The sequence below is a fragment of the Dunckerocampus dactyliophorus genome, chromosome 10 (assembly GCF_027744805.1).
Source record: "Dunckerocampus dactyliophorus isolate RoL2022-P2 chromosome 10, RoL_Ddac_1.1, whole genome shotgun sequence".
NCBI lineage: Eukaryota > Metazoa > Chordata > Actinopteri > Syngnathiformes > Syngnathidae > Dunckerocampus > Dunckerocampus dactyliophorus.
In genome coordinates, this window is record NC_072828.1 from 5957495 (window position 1) to 5981946 (window position 24452).

The 24452-nt window shown below is 39.0% G+C and overlaps 1 protein-coding gene across 1 annotated transcript; it reads left to right on the plus strand.

Moving 5' to 3' along the window:
• Positions 1–19417: 19417 nt before the first annotated feature.
• On the plus strand, positions 19418–23693 carry dpt (dermatopontin). Its single transcript, XM_054790174.1, has 5 exons — positions 19418–19857; positions 21997–22122; positions 22817–22924; positions 23015–23077; positions 23207–23693. Exons 1-5 carry the CDS (start codon positions 19571–19573, stop codon positions 23235–23237), a joined length of 615 nt encoding a protein of 204 aa, XP_054646149.1. The 5' UTR covers positions 19418–19570; the 3' UTR covers positions 23238–23693.
• Positions 23694–24452: the final 759 nt, after the last annotated feature.

Sequence of the window (24452 nt, forward strand, 5' to 3'; positions counted from 1 at the left end):
TTCTCCATTTTTACTGTTATTTTCCAGTTTTACAAATATGTCAACTGTCTTCTTGGAATTTTTTTCATAAAACTGTAACTTTATTCCCATAATATTTTGACTTCATTTTTGTCATATCGCAACTTTTTCCAAACTTAATTTTCCCAAAATTGCAGCTTTAATCTTTGTTTTATTCCTGCGATTGCAAAAATTATTGCGGAAATTATTCTGAAAATGTAATTTTTTTCCTCATAGTACTATCACGTTATGCTCATAAATTTTTTAGCTGTAACGCTACCATTTTTTTATTACTATTATGTTTATCAACTGTATTCTCGTAAAATTACTTCTCTTTTCAGTTTTTCAAGTTGTTTTTGTTGGTTTTCTTGTTTAATTTTTTTTTAAACTGTGAAGAGGGCCGACAAAAAAAGTCAGCGACAAGCCGCAAATGGCCACCGGGCCACACTTAGGACCCCCTGTCTTATATTGTATTTGCTGTTAAATTGTTAACAAATGAGTTTGTTGATATAAATGTCGGGATGAGCGATACTGGCCCCGTGTTTCCTTGGACTGATACCAAAATTTGCAGTATCGTGCAGCCCTAGCATGCCTATTCACGCGGCAGCCCCGATAGTGGTGTATTTACATGTGAAAACAAACGGGCGGCGCCCAGCAACACATACCAGTAAAAGTATTTTCTGACATCACATACCCCCTAAAATTGTGCATATGGGTTCCTCCTCACCTCTTGTTGCACAAACATTATCCAGGAAATGTCTAATTTAACGTTAACATGGCTCCTTCACCTTGTAATGCACCACCGACAGGTGTGGAGTGGAATTGCGCCAAGGTTGATGTCACCCTTTCCTTGACCGGGTCACGCTGTCTTTCTATTTACATTAGCCGCTAAGACAGGGGAGTCCAAATTGCGGCCAGGGGGCCATTTGCAGTCCACGACTGTCTTATTATTGGCCCGCAGCACATTCTAAAAATATAATATAACAAGAAAATGAAAAAAAAATCAAAAACAAAAGTGTATGACATTTTTGGGTCGCAGGTTGTTGTTTGCTTTATGCACAATTTTAGCTGTTTGAAAATTTACTAGATGAGCGAATTCTAATATTTGCGATTTTACAATATTAAAACATATTAATATTAAAAGCCCAAATATTAATATTTGTGCTTTTACCATAGTAAATTTCAAACAGCTAAAATTGTGCATAGAGCAAACAATAACCTGTTACCCCAAATTATCATACAATATAATCTCAGGGAAAAACAAAACTTATATGCGAGAAGAACGCTAAAACCCCGCAGCATTTCAGTATGTGGAACCAAATTATGGAACGGATTGAGTAAGGAACTCAAACAAAGCACCAAGTTGAGCGACTTCAAGAAACAATACAAGCAGTTGATGTTTGCAGAGTACAAGGAAGAAGAGTCTTGAACCACTGTGTACAGAATGCTACCGTATATCTAACCACTACAATACAGTATAGTAGTCATTACTCTTCATTCTTGTGAGTTCATTGTCAATACTCACCTATTATTCCAACTATGTTCTGCTAAGTCTATTTATACTGATTTATACTGGTGTTTATTTATAATTATACTGATTATTACTATTTTTTTATTTATTTGTATTAATGTCTCTTCTTTTGTTGTTGCTTAATTTGTTGGTATTTATGTTTCTTATGTTCTTATTCATTTTCTTGTTTTCTTTCTTTTTTGGGAGAATGAACAGAACAAGAATTTCATTGCATAGTATAACTACCTGTTTTAATGGGCATATGACAATAAAACTCTTGAATCTTGAATTATTATACACAGTATGATTATTAATTATTATGAGTGTGGAAAAACCTTGACAATTGTGTTACCACAATGTTACATTACCTTATGGGGGGGGGGGGGGGGGGGGGGGGGGTGTAGGACTGAACAAGCTTTGCGTCTTGCTACTCCTTTTGGACATGTGGAACTGCAAATTGTACTATGGGATGTATTCCATTGTAACTTGTATGCATGTTCAAATAAAATTAAACCATTACCATTACCGTTACAAAAAAACAATATTTTACAAGAATAAAATCAAAATATTAAGAGAAAAAAGTCAGTAATCGAACGAGAAAAAGTTGTTATTTTCCAAGAATAACGTCGTAATATGAGGAAAAATAATGTTTTTAGTAGCATAAAACTGAAATATTAAAAAAAGAAGTTGCAATTTTTGGAAAATTAGGTTGGTGAAAAAGTCATAATGTTATCGGAGTAAGGTTAAAAAAAAAAAAAGTCTGAGAATAAAGCCATAATATTAGGAGGAGAAGATTTTGTGAAAATTGGATAGTTGAAATATTTGGAAATGGAAAAAAAACAGCTGTAACTTAATGAGAATAAAGTCAAAACACTAAAAGAATCATTTTTTTTACCAGAATAAAGTCATAATACAAAGGAAAACATTTTGGTAGTTCGAATAATAAAGAAAAAATATGCTATTTTTAAAAAGTCATAATGTTACGAGTAACAAATAAAACTAAATAAATTTGTGATTTTTGGAAAATTAGGTTGCAGAAAAACCTCTAATAATAACGTGGGGAAAAGTCAAAATATTACAGCAGTATGTCATTACTACAAGAAGAAAGCTGAAATATTTGGAAAAAAAAACAGCACAAATGGGGAAAAAGAGCAAAGTTCATACTAATAGTATTCTTTTTCACCTATTTAGATACAGTTTTTTCCTGAAATATACATAACTTCTTATAAGCCCTGTCACACCTTGACGATTTAGGCAGCGCATGCCTGACGTGATCATTTTGATGGCATACGTTGAACTGCTGACGGTTTTTTTTTTGCAATTTTGGCATACATACATACATACATACATACATACATACAAACAGTTTTGTCTCAAGGTATGTTGACGTATTACGACTTGTGCGTAACTTAGAAATAACGTGTGTGAACGGGCGTCAACGATCGCATCACTTATTGCCCGCGGATGCGGGACGTATGAATCATACGTTGACATACGTCGAAAAGTTTGGTTCATGCACCAAATTTTTGGACGACTTGGACGTACTACGACGTATGCTGGCGTGCTTCCGCGTGCTGTTAACATATACAAAACTTACCCATAACTTATCCAATGTACGCCAGCGTATTGGCCACATTTTTCATACGTTGGCGTAAGCTGGCTAAATCGTCAAGGTGTGACAGGGCCTTTAGCATGTGACCCTTGAATCCTTTCATTTTTCACAATGTGGCTTTTTTTTTTAACGCTCATTGGCAACACCTACAGGTCAGGAGAGCAATAGTGCCTCCCTTTCCCTGCAAATGCGACTTGTTTCCTGCTATGTTTCTCTTGTGCGTATATTAGCTTCTAAATTACAAGAGAGAAATGGCGTAGTGTGCAAAGCAATTTATCTTTTGCTTTGTGTGCAGGATTACGCAAAAGAGTACCACACCGGCGCGATAGCAAAACTTCTTGATCCTTGGCCGACATGGCTTCTTCTCTGTCACCTTGTTTTGCTCAATTGGCGCCACCTACAGGTCTGGAGTGCTACTCCTCCTTTTCCATGCATGCTTTTTCTGCTTTATGTATTGGACATTAGCTGCTGATTCACGACTATTTCTGTAATATTCTTGTACTTGATCTTTATGTTTTGGCTTTATTTTTCTTAACCTTAAGTTTCCTTGACCTCGGTGTGCACTCTGGGGTGTTTTTATATATATATAGCCTTCCCGGTGTGTGCTTGGCCTTTTTCATTTTAACAGTTAAACTCATGGCTCACTATAAATTCTGTTCACAGTGTTTGTGCCCGCAAGGCTGTAAATTTCCACCTCATACCTCATTGTGTGTGTGTGTGTGTGTGTGTGTGTGTGCGTGCGAAATATGGCAGCGGGATTTGGCTGCTGAGCAATTGAGAATCAGACTCCTTAGCTTTTCAAATCAGATTTGTAAGGAGCGCAGAGAGAAAGAGGTGGGTGCGTGGGGAGGGGGTGTTGATTTATGGCCTGATTAGCTACAACTGTTCCAACATGTGCAACAACATGCAACTGCCTTATATGGGCATAAAAACAATACAGCATCGAGCAGGTACACTTTCACCTTATTATATCTCATTCACACGGGAAGCAAACATGGCCGACAGCACTGACAGAGGTGTCAGTCATCAGGGTTGCGCCGACAACAGAGCGCAATTATTTACATAGTGTTACACTGAGTGCTCGGTGAGGTCACATCAGTGTACGATCCTTGCCAAGTGCAAGCTGCTAAACCAGAACAATAAAGCAAATTAGTGCAACATGTGATCATGTATTTCATGAATAGCCGATTCATTTCATGTTTACAATATGCCAACTGCCAATAAAAAACAAGAAAATGGCCCCCGGGCCGTACTTTGGGCACCCCTGATTTAATGGGGGTAGGTGTGTTTGTCTTTGCTTTGTTTTTGACAAAGAAAAAAAAAGATGACAACCATAGAGCAGAACCTGGAGCCCAGGTTTCTCTCCTGGCTGTTCAGTACAATATAAGCCAGAAGGTAAAAAGGTCAATGCATATTTAGTCTCTATGTGAAGAGACTCACCTGCCAGGCACCAAGTCAATGGTGAGTCCAACATGTGTTGGTTTTACGTTTTATATACACAGTGCAGTGAATTTAATATTAGTGTATTATTTGTGAAATACTTTGGATTTTTTAAATTATTATTTAGATTTTATTATTTATGTATTATTGTTATTCAAATAAACATTATTTCTTAATTGATTGAATATGCATTGCAGTGGTTTTAACATTATTTTATTGATTTTAAAATCGTTCTATTATTAAAAAAAATTAATTGATTTAATATGTAGTGCAGAGGTTTAATATTCATTTAAAAATCATTTTAGTATAATTATATTTCATTATCCATTATTTATTTATTACTATAAAAATAAATTATTTATTAATTGATTTAACATGCTGTGCCTTGTTTGTAATATTATTTTTTTTAATTTTAAAACCATTATTTTATTTATTATTATTATTACTATTATATTTTATGATCTATTATGTAGTTATTATTAAAAAAATACATTATTTATTAATTGATTTAACATGCAGTGTCATGGTTTCAATATTCATTTTAAAATAATTTTAGTATGTATCATTATATTTTATTATCCATTATTTATTTATCATTGTAAAAGTAAAATTGATCTCATTAGCAGTGCAGGGGTATAATATAAATTTAAAAATATTCTATTATTTTTTGTTATTATTTATTATTATATTTGATCTATTATGTGTTTATTATTACTAAATTGTTATCATTATTTATTAATTGATTTAGTATGCAGTGCAGTACAGTGGTTTGTATGTGCATGGCTCAGATCAAGGGTACCCTTTGCTGTCTTCAACTTCACTTGAGTAGTATATGAAATTGTTGTTCTAACAATGTGTACTATCCCTAGCACTCTGACGTTTATAGAGTGAGGAAGCTTACCAAACCATAAATTAAGCCTGTTCATGTTTTTATTTTGCACTAGCACGGCTATGTTGTAAAAAAGTGTCTATATTTGGACATTGAAATGTTACATGTAAAGCATGTCTACTTTTGTTGTGAAATTAACAATATTTCCTCTGATAATTTTGTCATGATTTCTACTTAGAATTAAAGAATGATGTCTGAAATTGGTTTCTAATGTGTTATATTCAAATATTCTCAGTGTTAACTGATAATTTTGTCATGATTTCTACTTAGAATTAAAGAATGATGTCTGAAATTAGTTTCTAATGTGTTTTATTCAAATATTCTCAGTATAAAAAAAAATAACTGTCGTGTAATAATTAGTGAAAAGTACATTACCTTCGTGTCCGCCTGCCGATGAAAATTTTGAAGAACATAATTCCATGGAAAAACAAACCCCATGATGATTACAATGGTATATATTCATGGAATAATTACTCAACTCTGCAACTAAAGTGATTTTTTGTGTATAAAAGAGTAAAATAAGATTATTTGAACAAAAGTCTAACACACTAAAATTTCGTGTCCGGCCTGTTATGTACGTACACTTGGAGCTCACAGCGTAAATTGCGTATTGCTACTAAATATTGAATTTGAAAATAAAAAGTGCCTTCTTGGGCCAAACTAAACTTGTATCCTTCCGCCGGTTATTCGCCAAATACGCGTTCAGCAGGGGAATGTTTTGTTGTGTCCACCATTTTGTGTTAGCGTAATGTACGTTCAGTCACGACCTCGGAGAAGCAGCATCAGTCAATTCGACGAGCAATCATTTAACAACCATTGTCAAGTCTAAGGTAAGATTTTTTCATTTTTATGTATATTGGAGAAGATCTTTATGCACTTTAAAATGATTTTTTTCGTCGTGTGAGTTACAAATTTTGTTTTTATCGAGCAGTGTAACTTGTTTTGACAGCCGTTGTTTTTACCTCTCGTAGGTCGTCGTTCATCTCCTGTGCACGAAGCGGCGAAAAAAACACGCGAACTGGGCAAAATTATTCACCATTACTAGTCGGATTTTACTTACTTTTATCTGTCATATTATATGTCCTTGACATTTATCCGAACCAAATAAATTCTAGCGTGTTCGTTGATAAATTGCTCCGTATTTGACCCGGAAGCGATCTGCGTGTCCCTCATGGGAGGTCAAAGATCGCCTTATAATTTTAGGTCTTTACGATGATAATTCAAGAACCACTCACTCAGTGCATTTCACTGAATCCTGGCTCATGTTGCCACAGTGCTGCAACGATTAGCTTATATTGTGGAGTTGATAGGTCAAAGTTTACATCATTACCGTCTTAAGAATGGCTGATGGGATTTGTAGTCTTTGTAGTGATACAACAATGGCATGGTAAGAAAGGACTGAAGGTCAATATTTTCAGAGCTTTAACTCAAGATCTAAGATTTGTCACTTGTTTTTATTTACTTTATGATACTCTCTCAAATATAAGTTACTTTTCTAACAAAAGTCAAATCTATGCAGAGATAACAGCATAAAGTGGACACCGAGTTATGTGCATTACATTTAAGAAAGAGTGAACTTCGGAGGGTTGCTATGGGAAATGGAAGATGTCTCGAGCTCTGGTATGTTGGGTGTGTGTTTTGCAATGTTTGAAGTTTGTGTTTATAACATTACCGAGCTCTATTCAAAAGTTTGAAATTTGACCCAAAATGTAACACTTGGGTACCCTTGATCTGAGCCATGCACATATTGTTTATTAATTTTAAAAACAATTTATTATTGTTCCATTTTATTTGTTTATTTATTTATTATAACAATATTAATGTGGTTTTAATATTAATTTATGATTTTTTATTATATTTTATTATCTATATATTATTTATTTATTTTTTTAAATAGTTTATTAATTGATTTCATATGCAGTGCAATCATTTTAATATCAAAAATTGGTTAACTTATTTTTCCACCTGCAGGAAAGAAGATCAAAAACCCCCTCACTACTTCCTGACGATTTCCCGTCTGGCATCATCAAAGGGTACATTTTTTTCAAGGTTTTGACTTCTTTTTACACTTGGGAGGACAGGAGCAAATGTGACTTAATGTGAGAATCCTTCCCAAAGCACATCAAGCATTAGCCTTGATCAGTGAGAAAGCAGTGTAAAAATATCTTTGACTTTAGCAGGAAGTCATCACAAAGCTGTGACAGACTGTCAACTTTTCAGGAGGAAATCAGTTGTGAACAAAGCGCTATTAACAAAGTGTTTCTTTTCAAGACTTTGGAATGATGTCATGCACTCCCACCTCACTTCCACTTTGTCACCAAAAAAAGAAGAACTTGTTCTTATGCAAAACCAGAAGTAACTTTTTCAGATGTAAACTTCTGCTGAGTTTTCATGCCGCCCAAAGTCAACAATGTAACGTGCGCGGCGGTAAGGCTATTGATTTTGCGGCAATAACACAGCGCCCCGCTGTTTGCATAGATCAAGGCTCAGCCAAGATTACCAGGAGGTGCGGCATTCCGAGATAGCTTGTGGATGGAATCTGGTATGCGGGAGTGTAAGCCCGCCAACAATAGTGCGTCTATGCGACGAACTGTGGACTCGTGCGGTTTTGGAAAAACCAATCGGAATTAGCATTTTACTTTTGGTTACTTTTGGATACATGATTTTATTAAGCTTAACATCCACTGTCTATTATGACGCCAAGGCTGGACGCCATGACGCCAAGGCATTGCAGGTTTGAATGATCTCACAACAGGCACAGTAATCCCTGACACGGGCTACTTTTGCAGCTGTAACCCACGCCAAGCTCTGAAACCAAACTCTGAACCCCTGGTGTAACTTCCTGTCTGCCCGCACTCAGCTCCCCTAGCATTGGAACACATTTACAGCAACACACACAAGCACAAGTCTTACTTATGTCATATTTTCTCTTATTATGTCTACTATATTGTTGTGTAAAGGTGATTATAGGGGTATTATTTCATGTCTAGACATGTCTAGAGGGCTCTAATGATTGTAAAAAGCACATTCAGATGGTTGCAAACAGGTTTTCTATGCTCTAACTACAAAAATATTCCCTGCACCTTGTACAGTCATGCGGATCATTCCTAGCTAAAAACGACATTTCCCATGATGCTTAGAGTGCAGCTTCAGGAAGTAGTGGACGAGTGAAGTGGAAGTTAATATCATGTTTTAAAGTGTTATTCAGTGATCTCTGACACATCTCAAGTAAGTTTGATCAAGTGTAGAATTACTACAGCTTCTGTTTGGACTGCTCGGACCGCCAACCGACCACTGTCACCAACAGGTTTTAAAAGGCTGGACTACTGCGTAATGTAGATGATAGCTCGATATTATGAGCAAAATATCGTAATTTTCCATTCTTTTTTCCGCCCGGATTCATGCATATTTAGCAGCAGTCGCGGATATTTGGCATAGTGTCATTGTTCCCTAGTCAGGGTCAGGCCATGTGTGTTTTTTTTGTTATAACCTTTATTGATTTGTATTGGAATGATGGGGAAGTTGTGCAACTATAAGTGACGAGTGTGCATTCCAGAGGGTTTTAACTTGTGTGACTCATTGGCTGTGAGGCATCACATAGCTGTCTCATCGGGAGGGCTCCCTTTTTGAACAACACCCACTTTCCCTGCCTGATAAAGGATTTCAGATGTTTTACGCAGCTACCACACCTTTTTTATCTACCAAAAAAATCTCCACCAGCTACATACCTAACTAGCAAAAAGCAAATACATTTTGTATTGCATAGCACTGACATATACAGTACAGTTTTATATTTTTAGTTAAGTTTAAAGCTAAAGCTTATGCAAAAGTGACTTTTTAATGATGTTGTAATTAAGGCCCCGGCTGATTGAATTTTTGGGGCCAATTCCAATATTGGGAATGAAAACATTCTGATAACTGATGTATCGGCCGATTACATTTTTACATTTAAAATCATTTTTAAAAAAGGCTAAATACATGTTTTTGGTGGCTTGAATATAGTTCCGAACACTTGTTACACAGATGCAAATTGAAGGTAAAACATTATAAAATGTAATTATTTTTAGTATTGTTTTTTGAAATATTTAATATTTATATTTGAATTTATTAATACTTTATCAATACTATTTATTTTATTTTTACTTAATATATATACTTTACTTAATAACATAGTTTACTTAATATATTTATATTAAGTTTAAAAAATAAAATAATAAAAAACAACATATAGTATTTCTTGCTAAATGTATTTGTTCTGTCAGTTTTGGCAAAAAAAGAATGTACTGCATGCAACTGGAGTTTTATTTTTCTGTTATCAAACCCCATTTAAAACGAATTAAACAATACTTACAGTTATCCCTCGTTTATCACAGTTAATTGGTTCCAGACCCGAACGCGATAAGACAATTTCCGAGAGGTAAGATTCCTTATTTATAAGTGGAATATTTTTGTACTTTGACCATAGCGTTTAACATTCTTAGACATGAAATAATCCCATCTACTGTACCTTTACACTCGTATTACCCAATGTAGTAAGACATAATAAGAGTGAATAAGCCAGTAAGACATAAATAAGACTCGTGCTCGTGTGTGTTGCTGTAAATGTGTTCCAGTGGTAGGGGAGCTGAGTGGGGGCCGCACAGGAAGTGATGTCTGGGGTTCAGAGTTGAGTTTTAGCTCGGCGTGGGTTACGGCCGCAACAGTAGCTCGTGTTAGGGATTATTGTGCCTGTTGTGAGATCATTCAAACCTAAAATAAAAGCCTGTTGTTCCCGCGATCAAGTCTGGTGCTTGTGTGTCTCATCCAACATTACAGTGACCAGTGTAGAAGGCTACAGATCATCACAGTGTCTTTAAATGCATCTTCTAAATGCCTTAAATTTGTATTTTATAGCAACTTTTGTGTTTGAAAATGCTTTATTTAGACAAAAAAATATGTAACATTTCCTTCATTATGCATACCTTTTGACTAAAAACAGGCCGTATTCTCGCATGATTTATTAATTAAAATATTTTTGAAAAACTATGATCGAGTGAAGCGAGTGAAGTGATATTCGAAGTGGCAAGTGGCAAGGGATTACTGTCGACTCAAATGACTGTATCTTCATGGCACTTTTCTTATTACGTTCTTACTTCTTTGGAGTCAAATCCTGATGCTAACAAACTAACTGGCAACCTCCCAATTGGGGGCGGGGCGACTCAAAGCTCCTGAAATAGTGTAGTGATGCTTCTTTTTCCAGGCGGTCACTGTGAGGCTTATCGGTCCTCCTCCTCTTCTTCCTCCTTTGAGCAGCCGTGACCGCTTTGTCCGAGCGGCTGCCTCAAGCGAGCTGATTTGTAGACGTTATTATGCCGGCCTTTTGGCCAGGCTCTTAATTTTATCAGTGCAGCCCAATTAAACAGCAAAGGTCTGACGGGAGAAATGGAACCATGGAGGGCGACCTTTTGACATGCTGGCGGTGGCGCTTGCGCAACGCCTGCATACCAGAGATTGTTTTCTTTCTTGTGTGGCTGTTCATTCATAATTATTAGCAGCAATTGTTTGTCATGTTTGTTGCTTCTAGGCAATTTCTTACTTATTCAAGAGGCCAAGTTGAGGAGTTTCTAGCAATCTTCTAAGACTGTGCTTCTCAAACTCAAACAAGCTAAGTACCCCCAAACCAGAAAAAAAGCATGCTGTAACTATCCGATTTATTCCCATTTAAAACAGTGCTCATCTGCTGTGGTCTAGTTTGAAACATTTGGAAATAAATGCATGGGCCTTCGTTCCCCCAAGCAACTGCCCCATTCCTTTCATTTTCATTACGCATAGCAATTATGATCAAGATCTGACTTTGTGGAGTTGAGTTAAAAACATTAACATTTTGTGGGGAACCATCACACCGACCGTCAAAGTTTGTCACCATGCCTTGCACGCATCCAATGGCGTAGGCTAAAACTCTTGGCAATTTATCTTCGACCATCCGTCCAGTATCTGTGATTTTGATTTCAGCTCATTTGGTCAAAGTCCCTAGGAGGAGTTCGTCAAAATAAGACCCCTAATTTTGGCCCATATGGGTTCTTGAGACTTTTTCCTGCATCCAATTTAGCGGGCATCGGTGAAACTGGTGGCGGTGATTTGAAAACAATTTATAGGGGGCGCGACTGAGTGACTTTTGACGATTTGTGTTTGGGACCCTGAAATACAATTCATGCATGCTAAGGCCTCCCCAAAACTGCGCGGAAATGTATGGAATCGCTCAGTGCCTGGCCCAAGTAAACTTCAGGGTGTCATTTTCATCATACACATGATGATCAAGCGCTGACCTTATGGATTTGAGTTAAAAACATTTTTGTGGCGAACCGCCACACCAACCATCCAAGTTTGTCAGCATGCCCCGCCCACATCCAATAGCATAAGCTAAAACGCTTGGCAATTTGTCACCGTGCAGCCGTCTAATATCTGTGATTTTGATTTAGGCTCATTTCGTCAAAGTCCCTGGGAAGAGTTTGTCAAAATACAACCCCTGATTTTGGCCCAAAATTGCCGTTTGTTTGCGAATATGGGTTATTGAGACTGCGTCCTTTCAAGACAGACCTTTCCACCAAATTTAGTGAGCATCGGTGAAACTGGTGGCAGTGGCTAATTTTAAATCAATTTATACGGGGTGCGACTGAGTGAGTTTTGACGATTTGTCTTCGGGACCCCTGAAATATCACATTTTTTAACGGGCCTGATGCTCTAGCAAACGTTTGAAGTTTCATGCATGATCAGGCCCCCCAAAAATACGCGGAAATGCACGGAATAGCAACATAGCAGTGCTTTGGCCCTAATAATGTCAACTGTAAACTAAAAAAATAATCAGCTTAACTTAAAGTGGTTTCTTTTGAGATAAATATAATTTTTTTCTCGATTTTTTTTTTCTCTCGGTTCCAAAAAACCTACCATTCTGCACTGTTCCTATTTTTGTAAGAGAGGTCAACCTACAAATCAACAGCGCCCCTGCTGACTGCAGCCGAGTACTACACACAAGAAGCCATTCATCACCAATGCATTCCACTTAATGCAGTTAATTGCATATTTTGGTTAGCACGGTGGTCTAGTGGTTAGCACGTTGGCCAATACAGGAACAGCCTGGAGATCGGGAAGACCTGGGTTCGATTCTCCCCTGGGCATTTCTGTGTGGAGTTTGCATGTGGGTTTTCTCCGGGCACTCCGGCTTCCTCCCACATTCCCAAAAACAGGGGTTAATTGGCGACTCTAAATTGTCCATAGGTATGAATGTGAGTGTGAATGGTTGTTTGTCTATATGTGCCCTGCCATTGGCTGGCGACCAGTCCAGGGTGTACCCCGCCTGTCGCCCGAAGTCAGCTGGGATAGACTCCAGCATGCCCCCGTGACCCTAATGAGGATGAAGCGGTATAGAGGATGGATGGTTAGCACGCTGTGTTGAGGTGGAATTCCATCTTTCTTTCACTGTGAGAGCAGTAATAGCTCACCTATATTAAATTCGTGTTTACACAGAAACCTGAGCAAACCTGTCCCACGAGACGACCTTTTTTTGACAAACAATGTGTTATTTGTACAAATAAACAGCAGTTTGAAACACAATATACTTGCCTTAAATAAGCATGACTGTCAGGCCCGGGGCGGGCCGGGCCCCGCTCCCTGGGGATGGGGGGTGGCGTGGGGAGGTGCCGCTCCCGGTCGTGGGCATGTAAACTCATGCACGCACATTTATGCATGTGTATATACATGCACACATACACACCTACAGAGATCCCTGTACACGCATGCATATACACACTCATAACACACACATAACTCACTGATTTATCCGTGTCTTATCATGTTGTTTGTTTATTACAGTGATGGTGATGTCAGCAATAAGATTACTAACACTTATTGTCAATAATGTTCATATTTTCATTACCAGTGTTACCACGAATAAGCATGACTGTTTCAATACAGTATTACCACTGTCACTGTTGATGTGATTTTGGTATTTCCATTATGGTCTTTATGGTCGTCATAGATATTTGGCGATAGATATTAGTCCTGTTGTTTGTTTCTGTTGTTTTGTTATTGTTGTTGCAATTGTCGTCTCTCTATGTCCCCACACTCGCCCCTCTGTCTTTATTTCTCTTCTTCTCTAACATCAAATAAAGTCAAATAAAATCTATGTAACAGGGGGAGAGTATCTTACACTTTTCCCTGGCAGAGCAAATCAAATGTTTAGCATGTAAGGGCATCTAAATCAACAATACTATCTGCCCTAATGGCCGGACAGAACACAAAATGCAGAGCCTCTCTCTTCATTTAGGTAATTGCATAAAACAGTCAGAAAGGTCACTCACTTTTACCAAATGACTAGAAGACTCCATCTCACACACACACACACACACACACACACAAGCACGCACGCGTGCGTTGCTAAGTGCTACCATGCCCCCATGGGAGACATGCAGCCGCCACGGAGCTATTAGGGTTTGGGATGGAAGACACAGTCCCAGCTGCCTGTTCCTGTGAAGATGATCTTGTAAAAAAAAAAAGTCAGTTACTTTTATTTATGGGACGTCGCTTTTCCCATCATCCCCACCCTCCCACACCCCCACCTTACATCATGTACAACGATCATAACGATCGCACTGGGTCACAAGTCAAGGTGTTACATGAAATGTAAAGTAGCGTGTACTCTGTCGTTTATTTGTAAAGGTGGCATCGAATAGGATTTCTCAGCAATTTTAAATAAGTGTCAGTAGTGTACTGCAAGGGTGTCCAGACTTTTTCCATACAGAAAAACTGAAAGAGGCGGGGTCACTTTGTACATTTTGCTCATTAAAGATGCTGATAGTAATCCAGCGTAGGTCAAGAGAGTATATGCTAAGATAACTGAACTAAACATCTTAGCTTTTTTATGCTACGGGTGACAAAGATCATTTGTGTAATATCTAATAATAATATTGCTCATTCATCATGAATTCATTTTCATTCATTCATGTTGTACAATACTCTATGCTCGGACGGTATTTGCTATTTTTTGGGCAGCACATTCTAAAAATATTTTTTTTTAAAAACAGCAGAAAAAATGGAAAAATATGCAGGAAATTTACAAGAATAAAGTCAAAATATAAAGAGAAAAAAGTTACGAGGAGCGAGAAACAATCGTAATTTTATGAGAATAACGTAAAATTCTAAGTAAAAATAACATCATTTTAGTAGGAAAAATTTTAAATACAATGATAAATAGTAGAAAGACATTTTTTTTAAAGTCAGAATATTTTGAGACACAAACAACTAATAAAGTTGTATTTTTTGGAAAAATTTGGTGAGGAAAAAGTTACAGTATAATGTTACAAGAATAAAGTCAAAATATTATGGGAATAAAGTCATAATTACGAGAGCAAAATTTACAAGAAGAAAGCTGAAATAGCTGGAAAATAAGAAAGTGAAAAATGAGCAGTAATGGAAAAATCAGTAAGCAGTAATTTTACCAGAATAAAGTCAAAATATTAAGAGGGAAAAAGTCGTACTCTTAAGAGAAAACTACGTAATTGGAATTTTACGGGCAAAATAATGTCATTTTAGTAGCATAGAGTTGAAATATTAAAGAAAAAATGTTTTTCTTAAGTCTAAAATGAGAAACAAACAAAACAAAATAAAGTCATAATTTTTTGCAAAATTAGGTTGGGGAAAATGTTACAATATTATGAGAATAAAGTCAAAATATGATGGGAATAAAGTCATATTATTGTGAGAGGGAATTTTAAGTTGGGCTGCACGTTGGCCAACACAGTAACGGGAAGATCTGGGTTCGATTCTGGGTTCGATTCTCCGTTGGGCATTTCTGTGTGGAGTTTGCATGTTCTCCCCGTGTGTGTGTGGGTTTTCTCCGGGTACTCCGGTTTCCTCCCGCATTCCAAAAACATGCATGTTAGGTTAATTGGCGACTCTAAATTGTCCATAGGTATGAATGTGAGTGGGAATGCTTGTTTGTCTATATGTGCCCTGCCATTGGCTGGCCACCAGTCCAGGGTGTACCCCGCCTGTCGCCCGAAGTCAGCTGGGATAGGCTCCAGCATGCCCCCGCGACCCTAATGAGGAAGAAGCGGTATAGAAAATGGATGGATGGATGGAATTTTAAGTTAAAATATTTGGAAAGTTAAAAAAAGAAACAGCAAAACTGATACTAATAATAGACTTTTTCACCTATATGACAAAGCTGAGATGTAGTTTTTTCTTGAAATATATAGAACAACTTATTATATCTACATGTGTTGTTTATGTGTTGACGGATGATGCAGTCAACACTGCCATCCACACAGCCCTTTCTCACCTATAGGGCCAGGACACATATGTCAGAATGCTATTTATAGACTATAGCTCTGCTTTTAATACAGTCAGCCCCCACAAACTCACAAATAAGCTCCTCACACTTGGCCTGTCACCCTCCCTCTGTAACTGGGTGTTTAACTTTCTAACAGGCAGGCCCCAGTCAGTCAGAGTCCACAATCGCACATCCAGCTCAAGAATTGTGAGCACTGGGACCCCACAGGGGTGTGTGCTGAGTCCGCTCCTCTACACGCTCTTCACCTACGATTGCGTGGCCTCCCAGAACAACACCAGCATCATCAAATTTGCGGATGACACTACAGTCATCGGCCTGATCACTGGTGGTGTTGAAACATCATACAGAAGAGAGGTGGCGGACCTCATAGCTTGGTGTCATGATAACAATCTCCTTCTCAATACAGATAAGACTAAAGAGATGATCATTGACCCAAGAACAAGGGAAAAGGAGCCGCATAGACCCCTGTTTATTGATGAGACTGAGGTGGAGAGGGTGAAAACCTTCAAGTTCCTTGGCACACACATCAGCGAGGACCTCACCTGGTCTCACAACACCCAACAAATTATCAAGAAGTCCCAAAGAAGACTGTACTTCCTGAGAAGACTGAGGAAATTTGGCATGTCCACCACAATCCTGAGTTGCTTCTACAGATGCACTATGGAAAGTGTCCTTACCGCCTCCATCACTGTTTGGTACGGTAACTGTACAACACGTGATAGGAAGGCACTCCAGCGGGTGATCAAGACCTCACAGAACATTGTTGGGGCAGCCCTCCCCTCACTGCAAGACATTTATAAAACTAGAGACCTACGCAGAACACACAACCTCATCAAGGACAGCACACGTCCACAACACTCATTATTCACACTCCTACCGTCAGGCAGACGCTACAGGAGTTTGAAGTCCAGGACCACAAGGCTGGCGAACAGCTTTTACCCACAGGCCATCAGGCCTCTCAACGAATCACTCACACACGCCGCACCCAACACACGCACACACTCATAGCACTATTTATTTATTTATTTATTTGTATTATTTATCTGTATTATGTTCTTATTCTTTTTCTTGTGTTTTCTTTCTTTTCTTGGGAGAATGAACAGAATAAAAATTTCATTGCATCGTATAACTGCCTGTTTTACTATGCATATGACAATAAAACTCTTGAATCTTGAATCTTGAATCTTACCAAATATCAAAGTGGCAAAGTTGCATCCTTTCATTTTTCACCATGTGGCCGTCGCTGGAAAATGTTTGGACACCCCTGCAGTACACTGTAAGTCTGCACTTGCGCAACTTAATAGATGCCACATATCACATCCAACAACGTAACAAAGAAGTGGGACAGGAGGACACAAAACGTTAACAACGCTAGCATAGCTGTCTGATGCTAAAGTGCTAACATTACACTCACATTTTAATATCGTGCTAGGTTAGCCTGCTCGCTGAAGAAAAACAAAATAATCAGACTTCCAGCTCCCACGTCTGGAGCTGACTGACGCATAGTTGGCAGAGCTCCTTTTTAAGATGTGTCGTGAAGCCTGCCTTTTGTTCACAACAGAAAAACAGAACTTGAAAAGCGAGAGCCTCTTCTCTCGAAAATGAGGCAAACAAGTGAGAGTGCTGATAGATTTTTAATCACGTTTGTTAATCATAAACACACGTTACCTTAAGCGTGCAGTACATGCGTGATGTGCAGCATGCGAAATGTACAGTGGTAATTCTGCCAAAAGCTTATTATTAGTATCAACTTCAGTCTTTGCTCCTTTTTTTCCCCATTTTTGCTCTTGTTTTTTTTAAAATGTATTTTCCTTTTCAACTTTCTTCTTAACTTTCTCCATTTTCTATGCCGCTTATCCTTCTTCTTAAATAATCATCGTAAATTTTTTTTGGTAAAATTATGACTTTATTCCCATAATATTATAACTTTTTCCTCAACTTTTTCCTTAATAGTCCAAAAATTACAACTTTATGTTGTTTTGTTTATCATAATATTATAACTATTAAAAAAAAAAACTTTAATATTTCAATTTCATACTACTAAAATGACATTATTTTTTATCATGATATTACCAGTTTATTCTTAAAATTGTGACTTTTTTTCTCGTTAGATTACAACTTTTTTCTTTTAATATTTTGACTTTATTCTTGTAAAATTACTGCTAGTACAGTTTTTTCCATTGCTCCTGTTGTTAATTTTTTTTTTCAATTTTCCCACTCTTTCAACTTTCTAAATCGTCTTTGTAAAATTTTCTTTTCATAATATTATGACTTTATTCCCCTAATATTCTAACTTTTTCCCCAACCTAACATTCCAAAAATTACAACTTTATTGTTTTGTTTGTTTCTCATAATATTACGACTTTTTTTTTAATCACGTCTTGTTTTCTTGAATATTTCAATTTTATGCTACTAAAATGATTTCTTCCTGAATTTTTCCTCTAAATATTATGTTATTCTCATAAATCTTTTCTCACTAGCTTACAATTTTTTTGCTCTTCATATTTTGACTTAATTCTTAAAATTATTGCTGATTTTTGTTTGTTTGTTTTTAGTTTCCTTGTTAAATTACAATTTTAATATGTGCCGCGAAACACCTGCAGGCCCCAAATGAACAAATGGACACACTTGGTGTGCACTAAGAATCCCACAGCACCTCTTTACATTGCCTGGTTGTTATCAAGCGTCCTTTGGTTTCCATGACGACATAACCAGCAAGTTTTTGTCACCTTGATGAGCCAGGGGAGGAATCCATTTGCTCTCTGAGTGATTGGACTCCCCCACTGCCATGCGACCACCCAGCATGAGATTATCTTCAAAGCGTCCCAAAATAAAACACGTTCCAAAATAGCAAGTCAAGGAGTTCCACAAAAAAAGAGGGGGGGGGGGCAGAAGTAGCATTTATTTATAGACGCCGCTGCCTATTTCAGACCATCTATTAAGAGCAGAGCCGTTGGCGGCGGGAGAATGTAGGACTTCATTCATAACGCATGTGACTGAAACGCATGTGATTGGAACACGGCCAGAGGCCGTTTTGCCACACGTCACATGACGGAGGCTGCACGCTGTGTTTCCATCCATCATGTGACTTGTTATTTACTGTAGTTGCTGAGACTTGTAGTCTCCGGGGTAATCCATTTCAACACCATTGAGCTACTTGCTCCATCAAGTCCGCATTAGATCCACTCACCCCTCTCTCGGCTGCCGAGCATGAACTTCAATCCATTGTTTACTCTTTTCATTTGAATTAGCTGAAAGCAATGACACGCTAACTGGTGGAAAACCGACGTAGCTGCTTTGGCTATGTGGAAATGTCATGTCAGTAAGTGGTTGCAGGGTCCAGTTACTGGTTTAATGGTTCCAGGGACTGGACATTTGGAGCTACACACTCATGTGTGCTCATTCCTGACAACACTGTTCCTCGGCCCAACAAAACACTTTATATGGACGCTTTGGGAAAGGGGAACACATGGCAAAGATTGTTAACACGTGAGCGAGTTCACGCTCCAGAGCCCAGTAAAGCATGACGTCAATATTTGAATTGTATGTCATATCAAAGTTCTGAAGTTTTTAAGGTGCCCCCCTTAGCCGCGCTGACACTTTGCTTTCTTTTCGCAGAGTCCACCTTAAAACGTCCAATGAGGTCCACTTTTGGATCCAGACTCCTCTCAGCTCATTTACATCGCAGCTGGATGCCAAACATCTGGAGCGCCCTTTTTTTTTAAGGGGGGGGTGGGTTTTAAACCCAGGCAGCTGTGAGTTAGCGGGCCAGACGGACCGCTTCCTTCCTTCGACATGAATCCTGCTCTTGTGGCCCTGGCCTTGGCCCTGCTCGCCTCAGCGGCGGCGGCGCAGTCTCAGGACCACCATGACCACCAAGACATGGGCTGGGTCAACGGCTACCGCCAGGGCTTCAACTTCCAGTGCCCGCACGGCGAGGTCCTGGTGGCCATCAGGAGCTACTTCAGTCAGAAGGACGGCTCGGACCGCTTGTGGACGTTCGAGTGCCAGCCAACGCCTGAGGGCCTCGGCGCCCCCACCGACTGCTGGTGGGACGACATCAACCGTGGTGGGATGGAGTGGTAGGTACTTCCTTAACCTTTTCATAGAAGAGTAGTAGGATTTATCCATGGTGTCACCTTGAACTCACCACCTTTGGACAAACTGACCAACAAAAGAGTTTTGTAAAGGTCACTATTAGCACAAAACAAATAGTCACGTGTGCAGTTTGCCGTTGTGTGAACAAAACCACCCATGTATACTTTGCATACACATACACAGCATATATTACTGCTGCAACAAAAAATAATGCAGATATTTGTATGATCGACCCTCATTTGTATGTTTACGTACATAGAGAAGACTAATTAGCTCTTTGAAAATGTTGCATAAGCTAGCTGAGCGACTCACTGATTGCCAAAAGACAACAACAAAGACATTGTTATCTGAAAAACACTACTTTTTAAACATACTTCTTTTATATGTCAGTGGAAACTGCTAGCAGAATTAGCTTATCAAGTGTGCTAGCTAGCGCCTTAGTCCTGTTTAGTTGAGGGAAACAATTTGACTCTAAAAGACTAAACTTTAAAATAAAGCCTGTTACAAATCGGCATTGGAAAAACAAGGTCAGTTTCAGTGTTTAACGATTTGTTCATGACACACATCTGTCTGTCTGTCTATCTATCTATCTATCTATCTATCTATCTATCTATCTATCTATCTATCTATCTATCTATCCAGCCATCCATCCATCCATCCATCCATCCATCCATCCATCCATCCATCCATCCATCTATCTATCTATCTATCTATCTAACTAACTAACTAAGTAACTAACTATTGGCAGCTCAGCTGTCAATGTTTGGCGAACACCCGTGAGTCACTGGAACTCGAGTCTTTGTTGATTACCTGTGAGTCATTTTAAAATTGAGTCTTTGTTGTGTCGGTACACAACAAAGACTCAATTTTACTCATTTTCACGAGTCAGTGAAACTTGAGTCTTCTTCCAGTACCCGCGAGTCAGTGAAACTCAAGTCTTTGCCAAGAACCCGTGAGCCAGTGGAACTCGAGTCATTGCCGAGCACCTGAGTTAGTGAAGCTCTAGTGTTTGTCTAGTACCCGTGAATCAGTGAAACTCGAGTCTTCGTTGTGCACCATGGGTCAGTAAAACTGGAGTTTTCGTCAAGTACCTGTGAGTCAGTGAAACTTGAGTCTTCATCGGGCACCCATCAGACAGCAAAACTCCAGTCTTCGTTGAGCACCCGTGAGTCAGTAAAACTGCAGTTTTCGTCGAGTACATGGGAGCCAGTGAAACTTGAGTCTTCGTCAGGCAGCCGTGAGTCATTGACACTGGAGTTTACGTTGAGTACCCGTGAGTCAGTGAAACTCCAGTCTTCATCGGGCACCCATCTGACAGTGAAACTCCAGTCTTCGTTGAGCACCCGTGAGTCAGTGAAACTGGAGTTTACGTACAGTACCCGTGAGTCAGTGAAACTCCAGTCTTCGTTAAGCACCCGTGAGTCAGTGAAACTTGAGTCTCCGTCGTGTACCCAGGAATCAGTGAAGCTGGAGGTTTTGTCGAGTACCCGTGAGTCAGTGAAACTCGAGTCTTCATCAAAGCACCCGTGATGCTGTGAGTCCTGGTTCAGTAAAAAAAACGTTTGTTTTGAATGACTTGTTCATGATGCGACCTTGTCTAGTTGCAAGGGCATGAATGAACCCTGAGAAAGCCGGGTTGCACTGTTGCCTGGCACAAGTTTGACCATAAAACACATCAGACTTGGGACTTGTACTGCAGCCTGCCAGAAGTCTGGTCGTAAAAAAAACATCAGACAAGGGACTTAACACGAAGACTTGAGCGTGAAGAGAATGTGTCCTCCTTTGATTTACCGCCAGTTGCTCCCACTGCACAGATTCGAAGACAAACTTTCTTTATTAGCGCCACGCCTTTAACATAGCTGCTGTCTGCTTCAATTCACTCTGCTGGAGACGTCCGCTTGCAGGGAAACCACCTCCCTCCATCAGCTCGTATATGCCGCGGGCCCATGGAGGCCATGTTTCCATGACAAACGTCTGCACATGCAGAGGCTCCCCTTGCTCCCTCATCCTATTATTCCCTGGATGTGCCACTGCGACAAATACAAAATGCAGGATCCACTAAACACGCCTGTGTAAAAGGAAAATGCTTTATTTAAATTGATGTCTCCACCTTGTCTTTGCAGGACGTCCACATGCACTCGTAATGGCCTGGTGGCGGGTGTGCAGAGCAAGTACTTTGAGAGCGTTCTGGACCGGGAATGGCAATTCTACTGCTGCTATTACAAGCGCCGCTGTCCCTACGCCTGCATGTATGTCACATATGCAAAATAAATACATTTTTAAAATGTGCATTTTAACTGTGGGACAAAATACAGTTAAAATGCACATTTTTGGAGTGGCTTTTTATTGTTGCCAAACAATAAAAGGCCACTCCAGAAAGTGCAGTTTAACTGTAGACCGATTGTATTTTTGGATCAAACTACAGTTCCTTTTTACTGGCCGCAGTAAAAGGCCAAAATGTGCATTTTAAAAAAAATGCATGTTTTGGAGTGGTCTTTTATTTTGGCCAACTTAAGTTTAACTATTGTATTCTGCAGGTGTACGTCTTCTGTGGCCAATCTAAAATGGCCACAATAAAAGGCCACTACAAAATGTGCAGTATTTTCAGACCAAAATACAGTTAAACAGCACATTTTGGCCTTTTATTGTGACCAATAAAAAGGGTTAGGGTAAGGGGGCTAGGTGCAAAATGTGCAGTTTAACTGTATTTTGTTCCAAAAATACAATACAGTTAAACTTCACATTTTGGAGTGGCCTTTTAAATCTAAGGCACACCTATGCAATAATCATGCGGTCTAATCAGCATGTATGTGATGTGGAATAATAGTCACTTCCGCCACCTGCTGGCATGGAGTATTCTTACCTCTTATGCGTGCTAGCTGCCCATCACGAGTTTTTTGGGTACAGACGCGGCACAGACCAAACCTGCAATGCTTTTCACAGGAAGACCAACGACATTCCGGAGCAGTACCATGAGGAGGCAGAGCTGGTGGTTCCCAGCTACGGCTACTTCATCCGAGGAGCTCAAACCACCTTCAGTGGGGTGCTGAGGTCTGATGTTGACATACGTCGAGAAGCGTTTTATGGTTTATGGTTGGATTTGCCATGTTGACAGGATGTTGTCTCTTTCTTTGCGTGCAGGGATCGCCAGTGGAAGTACATCCTGTGCAGGATGACCGACTTTGACTGCGATTTTGAGAACTTGTAAGAGGCATTGCTTTGCTTTCCTTAAAGAAATCCATATTTACTCGTTTACATTAGATTTTTAGATAACAATGGTTCTTGTAGTTTGCTGTCAAGCACTGGCCTGTATAACCTCTATGTATTTACTAGCATGCAACATAGAAGCCCAACACTGTCATAAGTTGAAGTCCTCCAGCTGACCTGAAAGGGGTTTTTCCAAAGCAAATCATTGCATCGGTCAGCCTGCATCACATGACTGTCATGGCCAAAGAAAATGGTCGCCAACATTTTCATGCGTCACGAAGGCAATCAGTGAGCTTTGGCAGCAACAGCATTCGAGCCTTCTTCTAGGACGCCTTCAAGGAGGCTCCTTTAGGATCAATGAGTGGCAAATATCAACTTTGTTTGATTATGACACTGTGCAAAACCATTAAAAAGCCCCTTTGTCATTCGTCATTCACTGTTAGCTGTTTTTAATGTGCCCACACCATACAAGCAACACAATTAGAATCCATCCAAGAGGAAATGTCCTCTTAAAGGGCTCATCTATGTACTGCAAGAATCTAAGCAATATTAAATGTCTAAAATCAAGGCAGAAAATACATACATTTGACTCAATATATTTTTCTTTCCATGTTGGACCATTTTGCCTATTTTAAGTAATATTTACTACAAGCTATAAAATACTAAGAAATAAAATACTGCAATATGCCCACAGAGCAACATTTGACTTGCCTAAATGCCATTTTAGTTGTATTTATCATATATTTTTGACCTTGATTTCAGATATTCAGTCTTGTGTAGTTTGCCTTTGCAGCCTAGATTATTCATGCCATCCATGCCGTGATTATTAGTGCTGTTGCATTCACTAAAGCTTTTTCCTGTTTACATTCTTGGCACAAATAAGAGACAAGAGTGAGGTCATGTGGTTTGGTGTGCCCATTTGAGGCATGGGAGGTATTCTGCGAAGCGAGTTTGTGGGTTAGTGAGCTGTGTTGAGTGGAAAGCCGGACTTGCCTGTTCAGCGAAGGGTAGCTCTCTTTTAAAGCAGCTGTATCACCATGGTAACTTAGGCTACACTGTCCAGGCTTTCAGCTTGAAATCAGCTCTGAAGGTGCCTCTGTTTCACTGTTTAACTAGTTTGGAGATGCCGTCACCATTTATTGAGAACCTACGGATCCCGCAAGAGGACATGGATAAATGTTTTTTTTTTTAAAAAGATCATTCACTGATGATGTTATCCATCTATAAATGAGATACATTCTCAGCTGAGGGAATACGCTAGATATGCTCACTTTTTGAGTCAAGCACCAGGAAAAGAATGCAATATGAAATATGAATAATTAGGCCGATGTTAGCAGACGTAAATGTCACAGCAGTCTTTGCGCGAGTACTC

Coding starts and splice junctions, on each gene's coding strand:
- dpt (XM_054790174.1), top strand. CDS start 19,571: ATGAATCCTGCTCTTGTGGCCCTGGCCTTGGCCCTGCTCGCCTCAGCG. Junction 19,858..21,996: donor AACCGTGGTGGGATGGAGTG/GTAGGTACTTCC, acceptor TTGTCTTTGCAG/GACGTCCACATGCACTCGTA. Junction 22,925..23,014: donor ACCTTCAGTGGGGTGCTGAG/GTCTGATGTTGA, acceptor CTTTGCGTGCAG/GGATCGCCAGTGGAAGTACA.